This window comes from Natrix helvetica (genome assembly GCF_964273705.1).
Source record: "Natrix helvetica genome assembly, chromosome: 1".
Classification (NCBI taxonomy): domain Eukaryota; kingdom Metazoa; phylum Chordata; class Lepidosauria; order Squamata; family Natricidae; genus Natrix; species Natrix helvetica.
In genome coordinates this window covers 182,180,029-182,204,268 of record NC_138548.1, presented here as the reverse complement: position 1 = coordinate 182,204,268, position 24,240 = coordinate 182,180,029, and the positions used below count along the sequence as shown (strand labels likewise).

The following is a 24,240-nucleotide window of genomic DNA, read 5'->3' as shown; positions in this document are numbered from 1 at the left end:
GTTTTTGAAAAAGATGACCAAGGAAATATATTTGCATGGTTTATTTCCCTTGTTAAATAAAAATGTTATATTGCCTAGAATCTAAATGCATTTATTGTTGCCAGGTTTCATAAAGCAGATACAGAAATCACATAGCTTTAATGAATCTCAAAATGGTCCTGAAATCATTTAAGAAAATATGTTTGTAAATAAATGTTAATGTTCCAAACAATTCTCTCATTTTAAATCTTTGTGAAGTTATCATTGTTTAAAATCATAATCCATAAACTGCTGTCAGTTAACAAAGAAATAGATTGTGACCGCAAATAATAAAATCATTGATTTTCAGTAGATAAATGAAGCCAACCATAGATCAGATGAAATCAAAATATTATTATGACTAAAGGCCAGCAAGAAGAACAAGCAGACAAGTAATTTATATGGAAGGGATTTACCATATTTTTCGGAGTATAAGACGCACCAAGGTTTTGAAGAGGCAAATTTCTTTTTAAAAGTTGATAGGTAAATAGAGGGATAGAGAGGGAGAGAAAGAGAGAGAAATACAGTAGGTAGGAAGGGAGAGAGAGAGAGTAGTTAGGTAGGTAGATAAAGGTATAGAGAGAAAAAGAGAGAGAAATACAGGTAGGTAGGTAGGTAGGTAGGTAGGTAGGTAGGTAGATAAGGGATAGAGAGAGAGAGAAATACAGGAGGTAGGGAGTGAGAGAAAGAGTAGGTAGGTTGGTAGGTAGAGGGCTAGAGAGAGAGAGAGAAAGAAAGAGAGAAATACAGTAGATAGAGAGAGAGAGTAGGTAGGTAGATAAAGGGAGAGAGAGAAATAGAGAGAGAAATACAGTAGGTAGGTAGGGAGAGTAGGTTGGTAGGTAGAGGGATAGAGAGGGAGAAATAGAGAAAGGGAGAAATACAGTAGCTAGGGAGAGAGAGAGTAGGTAGGTAGATAAAGGGATATAGAGAGAGAAATAGAAAGAAATACAGTAAGTAGATAGGGAGAGAGAGAGAGTAGGTTGGTAGGTAGAGGGATAGATAGAGAGAAATAGAGAGAGAGAGGGAGAAATACAGTATCGAGAGAGAGAGAGAGAGAGAGAGAGAGTGAGTAGGTAGGTATGTAGGTAGAGAGAGAGAGAGAGAGAAATATAGTAGGTAGGTAGGGAGAGAGAGAGAGAGTAGGTAGGTAGGTAGATGTTTCCAGGTGTATTTATCCATGTGCTGCAGAAGGAAATCGCTGACAATCTGCAGCACCTAAGACTTTGTTTCTGCTGGCACAGCACTTGATCAATCTAATTCTCATCAATCACTCTAACTAAAGAGCTTTCCAAAAGGAAAAAAAAAAGTTTTTGCACTCAGCCACCCTCCCCAAAACGGCCCATTTTTTGCAAAAACGGGCCCGTTTTTTTAAAAGGCATGAATAGCCTTGTGGGGCTTGCAGAGTGCTCCTGAAGGGGGGCAAAAACATGCAAAAAATGGCCCATTTTTTGCCAAAAACTTGCATGCATAGCATTATGGAGGCTTATAAAGTGCTGCTGGGGGGGGGGGGGCAAAAAACGGGCCATTTTTTGCTCATTTCTGCCCTTCCCAGCCCCCAGGAGCTCTCTGAAAGCCTCCATGAGGGTATGCATGGCCATTCTGATGAAGGGAGCGGGGCTTCAGGAGGCAAAATATGCTGTTTTCGATGTATAAGACGCACCCAGATTTTCAGCCTCTTTTTTGAGGAAAAAAGGTCTTATACTCCGAAAAATACGGTAATCTTCAAGATGTATCATTTGGCATATTCTTGATTCTAGACAACAAAGACAGACATAGAGATCAGTCATTGATATATGAGAAATTGAAAGTTTTGTACATCTCAACATCTAATTCCTTTTATTAGAGCATAATTTTTTCTGAATTAGTCTGCTCATACGTGGGGAGAAGATTAAAAAGTAAAAGGTTACAGGGAAATGAAATATTGCCAAGTATGTTCAGTGTTACTGTGCTTTTCAATACACTATATACATATTGGTGTGACAGATGTTTTTGCACCATTGAGATATAGAATTCATTAAGTTTAATTATCTTTGTCTCTGTTTAATCCATGGAAACTTCATCATAAAATAGATTGTTATTTCATCATAAAGTTTCATCATAAAGTAGATAGTTATTTTCTCATTAAATCTTGGTCATCTTGAGGTCAGTTACAAAATACCCATGAAAGCTGGAGTATTCAGAAGTTATTTGGGGGAAATTAAAATTCTGATGCTAAATTTGTACCTGCTTCCTATATGCTCCATATCAGCTGTCCTCCCTAGAGTTTGTTGAGGTACTGTGTTTCTTTTGACCCTCCAAATAAGGGCTTGGCCTTATTTTTGGGGAGGTCTTATTATTTTTCAGGTGCAGGAGGCAGAAAGCCCACCGGCCCCACCCACTCCGTCCAACCACCTGCTTGCCTGCGGCCGCAATGACCCAAATTCTCCTTGTACCCTGGCCTTTGCCTGGCCGCCAAACAGCTGACTGTGCTGCTCTGGCCTCGTGAGGGCTCTTCCTGGCAGAACACACACACACACACATACACACAGGTCCCTCATACACCCCCTCCCCCTGCACGGCAGCCACATTCCTTCACTAGCTTTCCAGTTCCATTCTCCGCTCCACATTCAGGACAAGAAAAGTAGACTGTGTGCCTGTGGTAAAAAAAAAAAACCAGAAAATACCTTCCACGTTCTCGCAAAAAAAAAAAAAAAAAAAAGATCTCATGAAGATGGAAGTATTCCCACAAACTACTTTTCTTGCCCTGCACGTGGCAATGGAGAATGGAGCAGGAAAGCAGGTTCCTGGAGGGATGTGGCTGCCTTGGGTGGGGGAGGTTAGGGATCTCACTTTCTCACACACCCACACACCATCCTTTCCTTAGGAGCTCTGCACAGATGCAGAGAAGACTTCGAATAGAGCATTTGGAGGATGTCCGTCTGCGCTCAGATCCCAAGGAAAGAACAATTGCCTGGAAAGGGGGGGGGGACTTTGCCTCTTATCCTGTTCTGAGTCTGTACTGAGGTTCAGAACAGGGTAAGAGGAAGGAAAATTTCCCCTCCCCATTTTCAAGCCATTTGCAAAAAGGCCCCATTCCGAGCCTTCAATGCTGCAATCCTGAAATGGGGCGTTTTTGCAAATGGCTTGAAAATGGGGAGGGGGATATTCCTGCCTCTCACCCTGCTCTGAAGGTCAGCACAGGCTGAGAACAGGATAAGAGACAAAATCCCCCCTCCCCATTTTCCATGCCTTCTTTTCCTGTTCCGTGGAGGGAATTGCCTGCTGTGACTCTCACCATTAGGTAAGGAGGGCATGAGGCAAGGAGGGTTGTGTTGCTTGGCCTCCAGCTTCTTTTGCAGCCGCAATTGGCTGCAAAGGCAAACAGTGCTTGCTGGAAGCAGAGGCCTGAGTGGCACCCGCGAATCAGCTGTTTTGGGAATGGAACGGCTCAGCTGAGCCGATTAAGGGGCCAAGAAGCCCTGAGGTGACCGGGGAAGGGAAGGGCTGTCCCTTGTTCTGCTTAAACTCAACCCTTCACTAGGGCTTATTTTCGGGGGGGAGGACTTATATTTTTGCCCGCCCAGAAAATCTGGCATGGCCTTGTTTTCAGGGCATGTCTTGTTTTCGGGAAAGCACGATATTAGTGGTAATGATGGCTACATTGAAGTGGATAATGATGAGATTTGTGAATTATTGCCATAATTAATAAGTCTTCAGGTGTCAGAGTAGATACCAGAACAAAATGAGCTGCTCAGTCTATGACAAGGTTTACCTATCATGGCTGTATCATTGTATCTATTGCCATAAGCAGGTGTTCCCCGTGATCGTGAAAGGGAGTATCATAGCTTTAACTTACTTTTAACTTAAGGAATATTTACATATTCCTGTAAATATGAATTTATAATCCATAAAAGCTTATGCTGCAATAAATGTTACTGTTGAAAAAAGGTTCTGCATGGCATTTGTCACAACAGATTAAGTTAATTGCTCCCTCCCTCAGAAAATTGAAGTATTAGTTTAACTTGTAAAAATAGCTTTCTATTCTAAAGAGAAGACTGGCATTGTTTGAAAATTGCTGATTGGCAAGAATTCATTTAAAATAAATTGAAATAATGAAGCCAATAAATAAGGGGTGTGTGTTGCTACCATAAAAGCCCCATAGGCGTTTGCATTAGGTGGGAAGAGAATGTGGCCCATAGATGTCCCACCCCTGCTTATTTTTCCCTTTTGAATATTCAAGAATCTTAGGAGGAATCTCTTTGGGTGTGCGTGAATATGAAGACAGCTGCTAGTGCCATCTGTAGCATTCCCAAATTGCCAGCTATGTTCCCAAATTGAACAAACATGAGTAAAAGTACTGTATATGCCCTCTGTGCACTATTCTCTCCACCCATGGCAAATATCTCACTGAAACTGCCCAAAGGCCTACTTCAAACATAATGGGGAAGCTGTGCTTTCCAGTCATATGAAAAGTTCCAGATTCCTTATAGACGGTGTCATCATTATAAAGTGAGTGACAGCATTTTTAAGGGCGTAATTGATCAGATTTGCACTTCATAAAGAAAGTATTAAGGCAGTTTTAAGATTTATGTAGTCACAATTTTAATAGGCTAATATAGGCTAACATAGTATGTTTAAAATGAATTTGATTTTCAACAAGTTCATTAAATTGTGTTGGCGTTTAATAGGTAACCTTGAAATTCACAATAAATTCTTTTTATTTGGATGATTCTGTGATGTTTTACCATATAGATATAACATTTACTAAAATATTATTTATCTCATCATTAATGCTTTGTAGCAAGTAAAACTAATATTCCTGAACAAAAGTCAATTTCTGCTATTTCACAATCTCTGGTTTAAATATAATTCATCATTTGTGCAATTTAAATAGCATCTTCTCCAGTGTGCTGAGCAGAGAATGCAAAGCATAGAGATTGAGTCCTTTTAAACTTTGTAACCACGCCTCTCTTGGCTGTGTATTTAGATGCATATTTAGATGCATGCCATAGAAATAAAGATTATGGTTTTAATTTTGTTTTCGGTAATTGTTAGATAATTTGTTAAAACTGTGTTTTTAAAATTTTGCTTATAAATTCTTGCACATTTAATGAATACTAAAAATCAAATGGGAAAATCAACAAAATCTAAAGAGCAGCATATAATACCCAACAGCTAGTGTTTGAAAAATAACTGTTGGTATTTTTGAAATTTAGTAACTCAAAAAATCTTGTGAAAATAATTGCTAGGATTCAAAAGAGTTCATTAGGCTTATGCCACAGCACACGATAAATACGAAACTTCCAATTTTGAAATAAGCTTGAATTTGAAATGAGAAAATCGTGAAAATGAACTATAAAACCAATTAATATAATTGCATCGTTTAATACTGTCCAGTGTTTATAATAAAGATATTGGTAATGAAAAACGCATACAAAAGAACAAACTAGTATGCTAATAATCTGCATTGTTTTTAATTATTTAGTTTTCAATATATACCAAATATTTATTTATATGCACTTTTAAATACATTTTTAAAAACAACTTTTAAAATTCAAAATAGTTTTCATTCCAGTATTCTTGCAAACCTGTTTCCAAAGAGATGAATTTCATAATTAATAACCATAACTCTTTATGAAATATAAAGCTTTTTAACTTTATAATATTTTTACTGAAATTTGAAATGCATTTAGTTGGTTAAATAATAAATAAGTGAACTGCTATTTAAGTAATGCTTTCAAAGAATCAAAAGAATAAGGATCATAGTTTAGAATGAAGAATTATTTTGAGTTTCTGAATTATTCTTAAAGATATATTTTTATTACTGAAAAGTATGCATTTTTCATACCCCTTTAAGTGCTATAAAGACTATACATAAGAAGAAGCCATATGTCATACCAAATTATTAAAGAACCGGGACCAGTTTATTCAGAATGACTTATTTGAACAAGTAGCATAATTTTTGGAGATGGTCTCATTTTTATCTGCTAGATTGCTGATAATCTAACCCCCACCGCTTTCTCTCTTATAGGGTGGAATAGGAAAAAACTTTTTAGAGATGCTTTACTCACTCCTACCTTTCATTTTAATTTTCCTTGAACAATCCAGTAAAAGATCCAGAACAATAAAAGATGTGCTTATATTGCTTACCATTATGGTGCTCAGATTTAAGCAGTGCTTGAATAGGAAGAGCAATATTTCATTTGCATTTTTTATTTTCATTTCTTGCAACTATGTTGGTCCCACTTTATCAAATTACGTTGGGATGGGGTGGGGAATAAGTGTGTGCACATGTCATCTTATTGTGCAATTAACCTTGTCTCATTCTGAAGGACAAATTCAGTTCATTCAGTAAACAGACTGCCTGTGATTTTTTTTCCTTCTCATACTTTATAGCTTGCAAAATATGTATATGTGTTAAAAAGTGGCTTATGGGGCTATTGTCAATTAAAAAGGGGAAATGTAAAAAGCTTGTTTTATTGACAGGGTTTTTTTATATTCTTTTTTGTATGTTGCCTTGAGTTGCTTTGGATTATAGAGCTTTTAATTATAGAATAAAGACAGTCTGAAAAACAAATTCTTTAATGGCGAGAAGGGATTATTGCATTTTTAGAAGCACATAGAATTTAAAGCAATTATGTAGCCAGGTTTTTTTAGACTAATTTCCATCAAAAATATAGTAATGATTGTAGAATCAAGAAAAGGCATGGACTTATTATGTCATTATGAACTGATTGACCTCAAATTAAATTATTATGAATGTTTGAAGAATAGTTTTTAAATTGGGCTAATAGTCTCGTGCTGGCTAGCTACTTTATTAATCAATATTATTTTAAGATAAAATAGAACAGGTTTTTTCAGTTGAATGTTTGGTTCTTTAATGTGTAAAAAATAAAAAAAGTCTAAAATTAGCAGAAGAAACATAAAATATTGGGAAGGTGGTAAATTCACTATGCAAACATAGCTTCTTTTTTATTTGCAATTCAGTCACCACAAAAACGCCACAATTGTTCCTCATTTTTCATTCTAAATTATTTTTACATTTTGAAGAAATCATTCCAAAGTGAAAGGAGGAGTGGAGAGTGTTCACCAGAAGAAGCTATTTTTATCAAAATATTGTTACTTCACTAAAGTCTGAATATAAATATATTTAAATGGATTCCAATGATTCATTGCTAGGACTTTGAAATGTCATCAATGAACATGTATTACTTGAATGGTGTTAAAATGAATTATAGTAGATACTGATGAAGAAATGATGGCTAGTATTATTTCACATCCAATTTATTTTTATTTTACTTATTTGTATCCTACCTTTATTCTTTTTACAAATAACTCAAGGTGGCAAACATATCCAAGATACTTTCCTCTTCCTAGTTTTCCCACAACTACCTTGTGAGGTTGATTGAGCTGAGAGCGAGAGACTGGCCCAAAGTACCCAGCTGGCTTTCAAGGCTAAAGTGGGACTTGAATTCAAACTCTCCCACTTTGTAGCCTTGTGCCTTAACCACTAAATCAAACTATTCCTCTGCAACAATTAAGGATTGGATTTAATCCTGTCTATTAAAGAATTGGGGGTAAAATTAACAAAGATGGACTATTCCTTTCTTTCCAACTAAAACTTTCTCTGCACTTCTTTCATTGTCACACAGAGGCTTTAGGGAAGTTATCTAATAATATTCAGTTCCATGTTGAGACATTGACACTGACAGTTTTGTGTTTTTCTTTACAATTTTTAAATTTACGAATCTCTACTATTTTCTGAATTTCTTTCTTATCTTAAACAACCATACAATATTATCCACGATGAAGATCCATAGTATAGATTTGAAATTATTTTCATAGTTCATTATATTTTTCCTGCTGTTGCTTAATATTTGTGCATTTCCTGATTTATTATTTGTTTCAGTAAGAAGGACAAATTGATAAAAGGATGTGACTCTGTGACTTAATATAGGCACATATAAATAATTGGGGATATTGTTCTACCTGCCAAAATGCCAAAATTATTTAACTACTGCTCTGTGTATTCTTTACATGCTTTATCCAAATATTTATCTGTAATTTCTACTCTGATTAACTTTATCCTGGTCAAAATGTGTAAACAGATGAGGACATTGAAGATTGTATATTCAGTCATGTAGTCATTGTAAACATGAGAATATGAAACACAAAGATTGGATATATTATAAAATGATAAACTTTTGATTTGAAAAATATATCTAAAGTGGAAAGGATGTAACCAGTAGATGCTATCATTTTAAATTATATTAGGAGATTTTAGAATATTTGTGGTTGTGATTTAAAATAAGGTGTTAAAATTTCTGGACAGTTGTGAAATCACTAGGATGGGAATTTAATAAATAAAAACTACCATATTTTTGGAGTATAAGACGCACAGGAGTATAAGATTCACCAAGGTTTTGAAGAGGCTTTTTTTTTTAAAAAAAGTAGGTAGGTAGATAGAGGGAGAGAGAGGGAGAGAAAGAGAGAAAAATACAGTAGGTAGGCAGGAAGAGAGAGAGAGAGAGTAGTTAGGTAGGTAGGTAGATAAAGGGATAGCAAGAGAGAGAAATAAAGAGAGAAATACAGTAGGTAGGTAGGGGGAGAGAAGGGGTAGGTAGGGAGAAGGAGAGAGAGAGAGAGAAATAGAAAGAGATAGAGAAATACAGTAGGTAGGGAGGGAGAGAGAGAGTAGGTAGGTTGGTAGGTAGAGGGATAGAGAGAGAGAGAAATATAGTAGGTAGGGAGGGAGGGAGGGAGAGAGAGAGGGTAGGTAGGTAGGTAGATAAAGGGGGAGAGAGAGAGAGAGAAATAGAGATAGAGAAATACAGTAGGTAGGTAGAGAGAGAGTGAGTGAGTGAGTGTGTAGGTAGGTAGGTAGAGGGATAGAGAGAAATAGAGAGAGATAGAAAAACAGAAGATAGGTAGGTGTCTCTGCTGGCACAGAACTTGATCAATGTAATTGTCATCAATCAGTTAAAGAGCTTTCCAAAAGGGGAAAAAAAGCTTTTGCACTCTGCAAACCTCCCAAAACCGGCCTGTTTTTTGCAAAAACGGGCCCATTTTCCCCCCACAAAAAGGCATGAATAGCCGGGGGGGGGCTTGCAGAGTGCTCTGGGGGGGGCAAAAATGAGCAAAAAACAGCCAATTATTCACAAAAACGGGCCCATTTTTTGTCAAAAAAATTGCATGCATAGCCTTATGGACGCTTATAGAGTGCTGCTGGGGGCTGGGGGGGGGGGGGAAAGGGCCCTTTTTTGCTCATTTCTGCCCTCCCAGCCCCCAGGAGCTCTCTGAAATCCTTCATAAGGGTATGCACGGCCATTTTGGTGAAGGGGCGGGGCTTCAGGAGGCAAAAATGCTGCATTCGGTGTATAAGACACACCCAGATTTTCAGTCTCTTTTGAGGAAAAAAGGTGCGTCTTATACTCCGAAAAATATGGTACATTTATTTTAGCACCTTTTTACTAAATCAAAATGCTTGTCTTTTTTAGAAATTGGCCATACAATCATGTTTGATGCATCTATAGTAAAAGTATGATTGATTGATTCATAAATTAAATAATTTTGGGTACGTGATTTTGCTTTAAAAAAAACAAGATGAGAAAGAATATAAAGGTATGTCTGTGGTAAATACTAACATACCAATTATGAAATGTACTATACTATATTGTATTTAGATACAATTAAGTAATGTACAAGGCTGTACAGTCTTAATTTTCATGACCAGAAAAATAACATTAATTAATTTTTTAATTTAATTAGCACTTCTAGACCGCCCCCTCTCCCAAAGGGACTCGGGGCGGTGTACAGTCCATATCAAAAACATCATACATAATAACAATTAAAAATTATTAAATGGATAAATACATAAATATAAATAAATAAGAGGAGGATAAAATAGACAGAACTGTAATTGCTAAATAAATAATTTAAAATATACAAAATTTAAAACCCCAGTGTCCTATAAAATTAAGTCCCCTAAAAAACCAGTAGGAAATATATATGCCAGGAGGTAGACGTTAAGAATTATGCCAGACCAGCCAGTCGGAACAGGTGTGTCTTCAGTTTCTGCCGGAAGGAGCGGAAGTCAGTGGTGGTTCTAATGTCGGGGGGGAGGTCATTCCAGAGGGTTGGGCCCATCACAGAGAAGGCCCTACTCCTTGGTGTCGCCCGTTGGCATTGCCTAGTGGACGGCACCAGGAGAAGCCCCTCCCTGTGAGAGCGAATTGGCCGCAGGGATGTATGTGGGAGGATGCGATCCCGCAGGTAACTAGACCCTATGCCATGGAGCGCTTTGAAGATGGTGGTCAAAACCTTGAAACGCACCCGAAAGACCACAGGTAGCCAGTGCAGCTCGCGCAGGAGCGGTGTTACGTGGGAGTACCTAGTACTCCCCATGACTGCCCGCGCGGCTGCGTTCTGGACTAGCTGCAGTCTTCGTGCGCGTCCCAAGGGAAGCCCCATGTAGAGAGCATTACAGTAGTCCAGGCGAGACGTCACCAGTGCATGAGTGACCGTGCGTAGGGCATCCCGGTCCAGAAGGGGGCGCAATTGGCGCACCAGGCGGACCTGGTGGAACGCCCCCCTAGCCACGGCTGCCACATGGTCATCCATTGACAGCCGGGCATCTAGGAGGACGCCCAAATTGCGCGCCCGTTCCACAGGGGGCAGTTGTTCGCCCCCTATGGCCAGCGTTGGAGTCAGCTGACTGAACCGAGGTGCCGGTAGCCACAGCCACTCAGTCTTGGAGGGGTTGAGTTTGAGTCTGTTGTCCCCCATCCAGACCCCGACGGCTTCCAAACACCGGGACATCACTTCGACAGCCTCGCTGGGGTGATTTGGGGTTGAAACGTACAGCTGAGTATCATCAGCGTACAGATGGTATTCAACCCCAAAACCACGGATGATCTCTCCCAGCGGCTTCACATATGTGTTGAACAGGAGGGGCGAGAGGACCGACCCCTGTGGCACCCCACAAGTGAGTGACCTCAGGGTCGACCTCTGCCCCCCTGTCAACACACATTGCGACCGGTCGGAGAGGTAGGAGCCGAACCACCGTAAAACGGTGCCTCCGACTCCCATCCCCTCCAGCCGGCGCAATAGGATACCATGGTCGATGGTATCAAAAGCCACTGAGAGGTCTAATAGGACCAGGATAGAGGAACAACCTCTATCTCTGGCCCTCCAGAGATCATCAACCAGCGCGACCAAGGCTGTCTCTGTGCTGTGCCCGGGTCGGAAGCCGGACTGGCGTGGGTCTAGATATTCGGATTCGTCAAGGTGTCGTGGAAATTGCTGTGCCACCACATTCTCAACAACCTTCGCTAAAAAGAGAAGGTTGGAGACTGGACGATAATTAGCCAGCTCCATTGGGTCCAGTGAAGGCCTCTTGAGCAAGGGCCTCACCACCGCCTCTTTCAAGGCAGTTGGTAGGAAGCCCTCACCCAATGAGGCGTTCACCAGGCCCAGAAGCCAGCCTCGTGTCACCTCCCAGGATGCCAGTACCAGCCAGGAGGGACACGGGTCCATTGAACATGTGGTGGGTCGCAGCCGTCCACGCAACCTGTCCAAATCCTCGGGGGAACAGAGTCAAACTCCTCCCAGAATGGTCTCACAAGACTCACTGTTGACGGCTCGTCCGGCCCACTGGAGGGGGCCCATCCGCTCCGGATCTGAGCGACTTTGTCCTGCAGATATTCCCCAAACTCCTCTGCTCTACCCTGCAAGGGTGCCCCCCGTGTCCCCTGTGACAGGAGAGAGCGGATCACCCTAAACAGGGCAGCAGGGCGGTTATCCGCGGACGCAATAAGAGCGGCACAATGTCTACGTTTGGCCGCTCTCAATGCCACAAGGTAGGTCCGTAAATAGGCTCTTACCTGTGTTCGATCAGACTCGGAGCGTGAGGATCTCCACCTGCTCTCTAGACGTCTCCTATGGCGCTTCATCACCCTTAGCTCCTCGGTATACCAAGGAGCTCGGGTGGATCGCTGCCGTAGGAGAGGTCGCAAAGGCGCAACCTGGTCCAAGGCCCCAGCCACCGCCGTATTCCAGGCGGCCACTAGGTCCTCCGACCGAGCGCGGGTCAGGGCTACAGGTAGTGGCCCAAGTTCCGTCTGGAACCTATCCGGTTCCATCAGGTGCTTGGGGTGGTACCAGCTTGGACAGGCTGGCTCCGCCTCCTCGCGGAGGGGGGGTAGCGGAAGGGAAGTCGAGCCAGAGACATGAGTGATCTGACCATGACAGGGGAGTAATGACTAAGTCCCCTATTCCCAGATCACTCGTCCACTGTTCAGATACAAAAATAAGGTCCAGTGTGTGACCGCCCTCGTGTGTGGGGCCCTGAATTAATTGGGTCAGGCCCATGGCTGTCATGGAAGCCATGAACTCCCGAGCCACCTCAGATGCTGCTCCCGTCGACGGCAGGTTGAAGTCCCCCATGACCAAAAGCCTGGGGATCTCAACCGCCGTCTCTGAGATCAGCTCGAGGAGCTCGGGCAGGGCCGCTGATGTATAGCGAGGAGCCAAGTATACAATCAGCAGGCCCAACTGCCTCCCTGGGCCCCATTTCACACCTAGGGATTCACAACCGGGTATCTGAGGAACAGTGAACTCTCTCGGTTCCAGACCATCCCGTATAACTACCGCCACCCCACCACCCTTACCCAGGGCCCGAGGCTGATGGAATGCACGGAAACCCGGTGGGCACATTTCCACGAGGGGTAAACCACCCTCGTGGCCCAACCAGGTCTCCGTTATCCCTGCAAGGTCCAGCTCCCCCTCTGAGATCAACTCGCTAATGAGGGGGGCCTTGTTGGTTACGGACCTTGCATTGCAAAACATCAGCCGCAGGCCCTGGCTCTGTAGTTCCTGACCACCTAGGCTGCGGGGGTTGGTACAAACGACCGGGCGTAGCCAACAGCCACGGTCTCCCAACCGACCTTGTGATCTCCTCTTGTCCTCGCATCCACCCCTCCCCGCGACCGATGTAATAAAACAACCCTCTACCGGAATAATTTGTTCCCTCTCCCCCCCCCACCCCGCTCACTTTTCTCCTGGACTCACCTGTTCGACTGGCGCTGGCTTCCCTCCCGGCCTGGTTAACCCACCCCCCCTCCCTGGAACCCCCTAAAAACAATGTAAAACATTTGACTAAAAATCCCCTCAGCTTCCGTTTCTTCCACCTCTCGGGGTTCACAAACCCGTCATCAAGGCAGGCCCTTGTAAGAGCCAAGGGCCATACCTGCGAGAGAGGGGCCTCCCGCAGGCGGAGCAGGTCTAACCTTGAATAAATTGATAGAATATTAAAGCCCAATTGGGTAAGGGTGCTGGTAGTAAAAGTCAATAGCCGGAGGGCTAAGGTCTTAATGGGATACTAAAGCTGGAGGCTTTAGTATCCAGATAGTACTTGGAAAGAAGGCGGGGGGGAAATGTTCAAATATTCCCAAATAGTGGAGCAAGGCAGAGATGTCATAAAAATGGGAGACAGTCTAAGGTGGTTGAGGATAGATATAATCACAGATGTGGGATCCTTAGTGGGTGGGGGGGGGCAGTCTGAGCCCAGCTGTTTTTAATCTAGGCAGTCAGTCAGGCCCATCCATAGCCCTGAAACGGGCCTCCAGTGGCCTCTGAAGTTCTAGGCCATCCCCAGTCGTTATTTTAGTTCCTCTCCTCACTTCTGGTTCCCCAACACATTCATCTTGGTCCCCATCCGGCGCCTCAGTGATCATTGCAATTTGGGTAAAGCTCTCAAAAATTATAGGGACATTCTCCAGGTTCCCGGGAGCATGGGAGCAGCCAGGCTACGGCCAAATGTCATAGAGAGGAGTCCCTGGCTGCAGCTCTTTCCACACCTCCGACGCTGCAGCCATCTCCCTTTGCCGTTCCCGACTGTCTCCCTGATCTGCTCACCTCTCCGGAGCCTCCAGTGCCTCGTTGTCTTCTCTGGTGTCGTAGGGTGGCTCTGGTACTTCCGGTGCCACCTTGTTCTCTTTGGTGCCATTCTCTTGCTTTTTCCCATTTTTTGCATTTTTTTCGCAAACACAACACAAATCTTAAGAATGTTGTTATAAGAAAGTAGAAGTACCAATCAGTTGTTCTTCCAGAAAATAGATGCATTGACATAATTTATGTAGAAAGCCTGATTAACCAAAATATTTTTTAAAAAACCTTCATTTGCAATTTAAGATAATTTTTATTTTATATACAAATTGCTGAGTTGTTCGGAATATTTTTCCCATTTGAGCCCATTCAAGATTTGTACTACAGAACTCTTTTTCTAATTTTTGTTTTCAAGCTACATGAAATCTTTTTTTGTATTGGATATGATGAGATTTTACCCCACCTCCAGAATCTTGTTTCCTTTGTAATTGTTTATTTAGATACAGTTTCACGCCTCATTTATCTTTGCTCTTATCAATTTACTCATTAGTTTCATTGAAAATTACTATGTTAATGATCAACATTTCTTTTGCCAGCTGTTGCCTTTTTCACTATTAATTGGACAGTAATACAGATGGAACTTGAAGAGGCAGGAGGCAACTACAGGGAACTAAGGAAAAAATCAGAAGTCTTCATGAGAATAGAAAAGGAAGCATACAGTAAATGTTACTATACTGTAAAATTCCTGTGCTCAAACAGGTGCATTTTAATAGCAGATACTTTTAAAATATAATTTTCTAAACTGATGGGAAGTTTCCTTATGGAAAGTTTAAACATTAGATTACCATGTGGTACCTTTTTGTATAGGTTAAAAGTACCTTTGAAAGTACTTTTATAGTAGAAATCCACTTCATAGAATGCTGGTTTTGTCTTTACTTTCTTTTTCTGAAGTATTCTGTTGGAGAATATAATTGGGAAGAGGGAATATTTATATATCTGTGTCAAGTCCAGTCCATATATCGCTCAGTGTTAAACCAAAAATTATTTTCCCTAGGAGGAACAGGCTGCTAAACTGAAGGCTGAAAAGATCAGGGTTGCTTTAGAGAAGATAAAAGAAGCACAAGTAAAAAAGGTAAGTTGTTCTGCCTTAATATATTTTAAAGTCAATACGAACATTTAGTTCCTACTGAGGAAAATATGCGGCATTAAAACTCTTGTTTCTTGGGCTATGTTTCTAGTTCTACAGTTTATTTTGCATTGCAATTCTAGTTATCAAGCAATGTTAACCTATTCAACTTGGACTACAGCAACAGAAAGTTCCCTTTTAGTGATTCCAGGATGTGGGTTGTATCTAGTTATATCCATTCACCCTATCTCTGTTCCTGTTTAACTCCTGCATGGCTCCTGATCTGCTACATAGGCTTCAGGGTATCTTTGCAGGGCATCTAAGGGATACACAAAGATAGGAGCTAGTTAAGTGTAGAATCATCTCAAACTAACAAAGAGTTAGAAATGTTAAATTATACTTACTACCCATGTAAAAATCATATCATTGAAAATTCTTAAAGGTACTCCTTGCTTAACAGTAGTAATTGGGACTGGCGACTCTGTCATTAAGGAATGCATGATGTCACATGACCACACTGATTTCCAACAGCAGCTGCAGCAGTCCCAATTGCCTTCATTAGACGAATTTCACATCGTTGCAGATTGTGCTCACATGATCGCCATTTGCAACCTTCTGCCAGCTTCCTCACCGACTTTGCAGTTAAAGGTCATTGTGATCACATGACCCTGGGATGATAATTATGAAGTGGTCGCTGAGTTTCCAAAACATGATCCTATGAATGCTGTGACCGCCTGAAATATAAGGACCCATCATAAGTCTCCCTCATTCAGTGCCATTGTAACTTTGAACACTTGATGAATGAGTGGTCATTCAATAAGGACTACTAGTAAATTTGTTTCTAAATTTCATCAACATTTAATGCCTTTTCCTTTATTTCTGCTACAGCTTGTGATAAGAGTCCACATGTCTGATGACAGCTCGAAGACAATGATGGTAGATGAACGACAGACAGTAAGACAAGTGTTAGACAACTTGATGGATAAATCACATTGTGGATTTAGCTTAGACTGGTCCTTGGTAGAAACAATCTCTGAATTACAAATGGGTTAGTAATGCAGATTTCTTGACAGTACCAAATTGTTATGAAATTTTTATAATGTATGATCTTGTTTCCTGGTTCACTCTTATTCTTGAGGTGATATGCCACATTTTAAAAGGTGGCTTATTTTGTCTATCAATATGGAGTGGGATGGGTAGGGGGAAATGACCTTGATCTTTATTAGATTTCAGGGCAATGTGTATATGTGTGTGCAGCAGTGTGCATAAGCTCTAGTTTTCTTTAGGTAGCTGGGTTGATTTGTGGCAGACTTTTCTTTGCTTGGAACTTTTTGTAAAGATCCTTTTATAATTCTGGAAGTCCTGGGTTTGCTAAAACGTCTATGTTTTGGTGTTACCACTTTGATTACTTAACCACAAGCTTTCAATATACAATACATAATAGTCAAGGCTTGGTTTTCCTTGGGAAAGATATTAAATTGGATACAGATATATTTACATGCTTCATATACCATACTGCTTTTACCTATACACGTTTTATCACATTTTTATTTAAAAGTCAACAACATATTTATTACAAATGGTTGATGTTCTTTACTTTGAGCCCGTTAAAAATACCTTTATATGGATAGAGCCTTTGCATTATAGCTTCAGTATATAATTTGTTTTCATCTTTTTGTACAGAAAGATTTTTAGTATTCTACTTAAATATTGGGATGCATTTTTAATAGAAACACATTCCAAATGTGGTGCAATCTGTTTCGTTTTTTTTTTTTAATTATAGTTCATTTCCTTTCATAGAATTAAATTAAATGCATTAAAAGTACATTATTTGCAATAAGAATAATACCTGTAAGATTCCTTTTTCTGTACTCTTATAAATCAATAGTTTTTTCCCCTTTTGAAAAATGTTTCTTTATATTTTACACAATAATGAAGTGATAATTCATTCCATTGGTACATAAAAACAAATCTGTATTGATTTTAGATTACAGGATAAAAGATCAAAGTAAGCAAAATCAGAACCATAGAAGTGGACTTCATCCATGATTGAAATTGTAGCCTCCTAATTCAGCGAAATAAATATAATGAATATAGATTCATTTGTATGCAAAATATATTTGTAGAATATGTTCTCACAAGTAAAAAAGTACATATATTTATTTATGCATTATAGAAATCATGTAATTGGGAAATAGACTTATTTGTCTTTGCTAAATATGAAGGATACATATTCTTCAATTTTACTTTTTTATTAATATGTATTGTCATATGACATATTAGGGAAAGGACTTTAGACTATAAAATTAGATGACTTGATTTTGAATTTTAAATTGTTGTTATATTTCTGTAATTATGCAGAGAGGATTTTTGAAGACCATGAAAATTTAGTTGAAAACCTCCTGAACTGGACAAGAGATAGTCAAAACAAGCTGATGTTTGTTGAACGTATAGAAAAATATGCCCTTTTTAAAAATCCCCAAGTAAGTATAATGCTTTTCCATCAATCTTGTATTATTGTCACAGAGCAGAATAAAAATTAAAATACTAAAATAAAACAACACAAGACATAATGGTGTATTAAAATTAATGGGGAGATCATCAATGGGTGGAAATAGAGCTTTTTTTTCTATATTTGAACATCCATTGTGGCTTAAACATCCTTTATGGTGGTTGTTTTTACATGCTTAATGCACTAAGATTTATAATTTATTGAAACCATAGCTGTGATCTGAAAGGGAGTATTTCTTAAATTTATTTTGATGTTTCTATTCTGCCTCCTAATAAAATTCTGAGAAACATTAAAAATATATTTGCGTTTAAATTTCTGACCAGGTTTTTGTTTCTCAGCATAAACATACCTGCCTTTAGACTTCATATTATTCCCATAAATTTATGTTTCCATATAGAAAAGATTTGTTCACAAATAGCACTCTTTGTTGGCATCAAGAAAAGATTAGACTAAGATATAGTAACTATTTCATTTCTATTGTTTTACATCCATCAACCGTAGCTTCTATTTCTCTATTGCAGAATTATCTTCTTGGGAAAAGAGAAACCTCTGAAATGGCAGACAGGAACAAGGAAGTACTACTGGAGGTAAGTTTATTATAGTTTAACCAGTTCACTAAGGGCTACAAAAGGGAAATCTGCTATATGAATATCTTGAAACAGTCCAGAACTCAGCCATAGAATTCAGCATTAAAATCTATCTGCCAGGTGAAAAATTTAGTATTATAATATTCATGAGCCATGAATGAGATGTTTGGTGAGTGTCAGTTACTTAGAAATAGGACCTAACCGAAACTTGGAATACTAAATACTCTCAGGGTTAGGGAGCTAAACATGTTTGCCTGCTTAAGTCATTCAAGTCCCCACAGACCAGAATAGCTATCCTTTTGTGCCGAAGTTCCCCATCCTCACTCTTAAGAGACAGAAAAGGAAATACTGAAGTGACAACTAATGCAAAACATTTTCTTGTGAATACGTAAAGTTTGTTTTTAACAATTCTTTTACCCGTATGTTCTAGGAGTGTTTTTGTGGAAGCTCAGTAACAGTGCCAGAAATCGAGGGAGTCCTGTGGCTGAAAGATGATGGCAAAAAGTCTTGGAAGAAACGTTACTTTCTTCTGCGAGCTTCTGGAATCTACTATGTTCCAAAAGGAAAAGCAAAGGTGAAATCCCTTTTGAGTCTCATTTGGTCTCCATCTTTTCAAATGGTCACGATTGCGACTTTCATTAGACAAAACATACTGTAAAATGCACTTTTATGATTTATTTATGAAGCAGGCATCAAAATATCACATTGCACTGGGAATGTTCATAGCCGAGCCTTCACTTTCAAGTTGACTAGTGGTCTGAAAAAGATTCTGAGTTTGAAACAATGGATTTCAGGATTCCATTGACAATGTTTCAAAATGTTGTGCTGAACCTAGATGAAACAAGACTACCCCAGCAATCATAATAGAAGCTATATGTATATTTTTTAAAAATAGAACCCCAAAACTCCATTGGAGTAGTGTACACAATATTGATGATTTCTTCCAAAACTGGACCTATCAGTTAAAAATTTCCCTAATCTTCAGAGGGTATCATTAAATGATGGTAGTGATTGGTAATTACTGTTTAGGAAACTTCAGATGCATCTAACCAAATTTCTGCCCAGACTTCCTCCCAAAATAATAGTCACAAAATATAGTAATACAAACAAGGCATTGATATTTATATTAATAATATATTATGTTTATGTAATGATACTATGATGCAGATCTCTGAAGAGGATTGTGATTTGTATCATTTGCAAATGGTGTACTACAGAAATAACACAAATGTTTGCAAATGATGTAATATGCAATTCAATGGAATAATAGACGAGCCACCCCCTTCATCCATATTTTGGAACAAGAGGTTGAAGTAGTGGTTAAGATGTTGGACTGGCCCTGAGAAGAGTTAGGTTTTGCTCCACCATCAATCACAAAAGTTCATTGAACTTCGCACCAGCATTCACTCTTGGCCCAACCTACTTCACAGAGATGTGCTGGAGAAAAAGTAAGCAATGCTTTATGCACTCTTGAACAAAAAGACAACATATAAATTTCATCAATAAACAGACACAAATAATGTTTCTGTTACATAAAGTTTTCACTATTCATTTAGTTGAGCATGTACAGTACTGTACAAAAGTGGTGTAAATTAAGAATGCCTTCAGAAATAGAAGTGTTAATAGATTATTTTTTATCAATTAACAAAATGGAAAGTAAATGAACAGAAGAGAAATCCAAATCAAATCAATAGTTGGTGTGCCCAACCAAATGCACTGTAATTTGTATACTGCTGTATATAGACAGTAGCCTTGACATAATTGTGTTAATATGATTTGTAACTCTTTGTACATGACCAAGTATGTCATTATTGATAGGTCTCACGAGATCTTGTGTGCTTTCTTCAATTGGATCATGTTAATGTTTACTATGGACAAGATTATCGCAACAAGTACAAAGCTCCTACCGACTATTGTCTGGTACTAAAGGTAACCATTGACTTAATACTTCAGATGTGACAAGTGAATAAACATAGAAGAAAATTGTCTATAACTTCATGCAATTTGTTTCTATGTGCCATGGATTTCATGACATGACAGCTATATCATCCTGTGCTGTTTTGTTTAAGAGGTTTTAATGTTTCTTTAAAACTAATCCAAGTACAGGTTTAATTTCCCTAATTTTTTTTAAAAAAATCACAATATCTTCATTTTATTTGGAAGATTTATTCTAATCTTTTTATGAAAACATAGCATACAGACAATAGTGTCAATTTTGAATATGCTTCAGTTGGTCTCCATTATGATTAATTTTAATTCTGTAATTATTTTTAATCCAATCAAAATAGATTAAATATTTCTCTTTCAGCATCCCCAAATTCAGAAGAAATCTCAATATATTAAGTATTTATGTTGTGATGATATCAGAACCCTTCATCAGTGGATAAATGGCATCCGTATTGCTAAGGTATTACCTCCTTCTGTCCATGTTTTTCTTTAGCACTAATTCTATATTAAAATAACTCTTAATTTTATCCACTGCAATTTTGGGAAACACTTGAACCAAATTTGTTATCTTCTTCTACTTTAATTATTGCCCTGTTCTGCCACTCTTAATAAGAACTGATATATACTTATTAAATCAAGCCAATATCATAACAGAATATAGTTTTCTCTGAAATATGAATAACTGAAAAACAAAAGATAAACAAGCAATAAATATACTGATGTTTTATTCCCCTTGAATGAAGTGACAGATAAAAGCTAACTGGTGGAACCTTGCCAGTAGTTAATCCTTTTAAGGGTGTTTTTATGTACTCTGGATGGCAGTGAGCATCAATTTACAAATATTCTCACCTATGACCCATAGCAAGGTAATGAACAATAACAAAGAATATGGAGTGTAAAGCAAAATGAAATTAATACAATAAAAATCAAAATTGACAATAGATGTTTTACCAGCAAGTGACTTGAACATAAAAAAGCCCAGAAAAATTCAATTAATCTATCATTTACATCTAGACTACCTTGATTGCCCTGATGTCTGAGAGGGATGGAGGGAGAGAGAAAGGAAGCCCATCAGCACCTATCACTTCCTTGAAGCAGCCAGGCTGCAGCTTTCGAGTATCTTTCTCCTTGCCCTTTGATGCTAAAAGCACCTCCCACACAACCCCTAACATCCCAAGGGACACGAAAGAGATAATTTAAGTAGTAACTGTAACTTTACAATTAATGCATTTTCTGAAGAATGAATGATAATTTACCAGGATGGTGCAGTGTATTTCTGAGCAAAATCTGAAACACAATCCCATTACCCATATACTTTTTCTCTTTAAATTGCTATTTTTCTTAACAGTGCGATTGTAAAATTAGGAAAGGCTGTTTGACTCAGCTTATAGATAGGCAAAATGACTTGAAGGCAGTGTCAGCATCTTCTAGAAACAAAGGAGTTGGGGAAACTTCCTGTTGCAAATTTGAGGTAATTTCCTCACCCCATCATACTGAAGCTAAGGACAACATATCTGGCTATTTTCGAAGTATACCAATCTCTTTTAGATAAATGGGTTGCTCAGAGTGCCTTCTGCTTGTGCAAACCAATGAGTGGAACCCCTTTATTGGTCACAAATACATTCAGGTTTTAACATTTTTATTTTATTGTTTCTTAGTGATGCTAATCAATTCAACAGTAATTCTAACCCTCTTTTTTGACATATCAAAGTTAAAAAGAAACATTCCAATACTTGCTTTCATAGAGTTAGAGTGTGCAGTGGGATTGTCTTGAGCTTGAGTCTTACAGTAGGAAATGGTATAACAAGCAGCATTCATATTTCATATTTCGTACAGTATGGGAAGCAATTATATATAAATTATCAAGAAGCTCTGAGAAGGACAGAATCGGCATATGATTGGACATCCCTGTCCAGTTCCAGTATTAAGTCTGGATCCAGCTCATCTAGTTTACCAGGTAAGTTCCAATAGACCAATCAGTGCAAATAGCTGTTTCTATTTATCATGTATATGTATTGATTTAATGACTAATGAAAATATATGTGTTTCCCTTTCTCTACCTCATTCCCTTCGGTATCAAAACTATGCCTGGAGAGTAATGTGGAAGCAAAATAGTGATTAGGAGTAGTCCATGTGGACTTTTTAAGAAAATATCTTTTTTAAGATATAGATAGTCCTTGTTTTACAACAGTTCATTTAGGGATCATTCAGAGTTATAACAGCACCCCAAAAAGTGACTTATGAGCATTTTCCCCACTTAGGTCCATTGCAGCATCCCTATGGGTTACATGATCAAAATTCAGGTGTTTAGCATATTTATGATGGTTGCAATGTCCTGGGGTCATATAATCACCTTTTGCGACCTTCTGACAAGCAAAGTCAATGGGGAAGCCAGATTCACTTAACAGCTGTGGTACTAATTTAACACTTGCAGTGATTCACTTAACAACTGTGGCAAGAAAGGTGTAAAATGGAGAAAAATTCACTTTACAACACAAATTTTGATCATAAATCGAGGACTACCTGTAATCTTAATTTCGTTTTTTATCAGTTAATTGCCTTAGCATATTTTGGAAATGCTGTAAATGTAAAATATCTTGACTTCAGAAAGGTATTTGTCAGTTGTCTTGGAAACCCACTGAAATAAAGAGAAACAACCCACGAGTTGTTCCTTCTCGAAGTTCTTACTAGATTTGCCAGTAACACTCTCCAGAAGCCAGCCACCAAGCTTGAAATTAGCTTCATAGGTGAGAGGAAGGGCTAAAAATACAGAATGAATTTAATAGACACAATAAATGTATTTACAGTCCCAGACTAAACACAAAGAAAGACCAGCATATAATACAGTAAGTATAAAAAAAGATTTTTTTAAAAAAGAAAATCCTAAAGCAAGTAGCACCTAACAATACCACAAGGGAAGATTTAGATTATTTCTATCAGCTGTAGCTATTAATTTTTTTTAAAAAAATGCAACTTTCTTAGAGGTTTCTGAAGAATGGTTACCTAGGGGAAAGGTAACAATCTCCTGATTGCAATAGCAATTAAAGTTTTTGACAATTGGACGTATTAAACTTGATTGTCATTGGGTGATCAATGGACATTTTGATAGCACATGTAAAATAGATCCTATTTCAGAACAGAAACAGATTCAGCTTTCATATGGAAAGCCTATGTATCTTACAAATAACATATAGCATGAAATCTAGAACTCTTTTCTTTCAATGATTTAGCAATACTTGGGACAGAATTGTTACCAAATTGTCCTGTAAAGTTAGCAATAGCAAGGGAAGCTTAGTAGAGGAAGACAATACAATACAATACAATACAATACAATACAATACAATACAATACAATAGCAGAGTTGGAAGGGACCTTGGAGGTCTTCTAGTCCAACCCCCTGCCTAGGCAGGAAACCCTATACCGTTTCAGACAGATGGCTATCCAACATCTTCTTAAAGACTTCCAGTGTTGGGGCATTCACAACTTCTGGAGGAAAGCTATTCCACTGATTAATTGTTCTAACTGTCAGGAAATTTCTCCTCAGTTCTAAGTTGCTTCTCTCCTTGATTAGTTTCCACCCATTGCTTCTTGTTCTACCGTCAGGTGCCTTGGAGAATAGTTTGACTCCCTCTTCTTTGTGGCAACCCCTGAGATATTGGAGCACTGCTATCATGTCTCCCCTAGTCCTTCTTTCTATTAAACTAGACATACCCAGTTCCTGCAACCATTCTTCATATGTTTTAGTCTCCAAACCCCTAATCATCTTTGTTGCTCTTCTCTGCACTCTTTCTCCACATCTTTTCTACATTGTGGTGACCAAAACTGAATGCAGTATTCCAAGTGTGGCCTTACCAAGGCATTATAAAGTGGTATTAACACTTCACGTGATCTTGATTCTATCCCTCTGTTTATGTAGCCTAGAACTGTGTTGGCTTTTTTGGCAGCTGCTGCACACTGCTGGCTCATATTTAAATGGTTGTCCACTAGGACTCCAAGATCCCTCTCACCGTTACTACTATTGTGGAAGGTACCACCTATACTGTACCTGTGCATTTTGTTTTTGTTGCCTAACTGTAGAACCTTACTCTTTTCACCATTGAATTTCATTTTATTAGATAGTGCCCAATGTTCAGGTTTGTCAAGATCCTTCTGTATCTTTAGCCTATCTTCTGGAGTGTTGGCTA

General features: G+C 38.8%; 1 protein-coding gene across 4 annotated transcripts in view; it reads left to right on the top strand.

The window, feature by feature from the left end:
- Positions 1-24,240, top strand: part of RAPH1 (Ras association (RalGDS/AF-6) and pleckstrin homology domains 1) — an 82,414-nt gene that overhangs the window by 48,492 nt on the left and 9,682 nt on the right. For all 4 annotated transcript variants that reach the window (XM_081950148.1, XM_081950149.1, XM_081950147.1 and 1 more), the window contains 8 exons: positions 14,939-15,016; positions 15,899-16,058; positions 17,372-17,493; positions 18,044-18,109; positions 18,540-18,683; positions 19,928-20,038; positions 20,418-20,516; positions 21,893-22,013. In XM_081950148.1, coding sequence (XP_081806274.1) covers positions 14,939-15,016; positions 15,899-16,058; positions 17,372-17,493; positions 18,044-18,109; positions 18,540-18,683; positions 19,928-20,038; positions 20,418-20,516; positions 21,893-22,013 — 901 coding nt within the window. The remainder of the gene's footprint in view (positions 1-14,938; positions 15,017-15,898; positions 16,059-17,371; positions 17,494-18,043; positions 18,110-18,539; positions 18,684-19,927; positions 20,039-20,417; positions 20,517-21,892; positions 22,014-24,240) is intronic.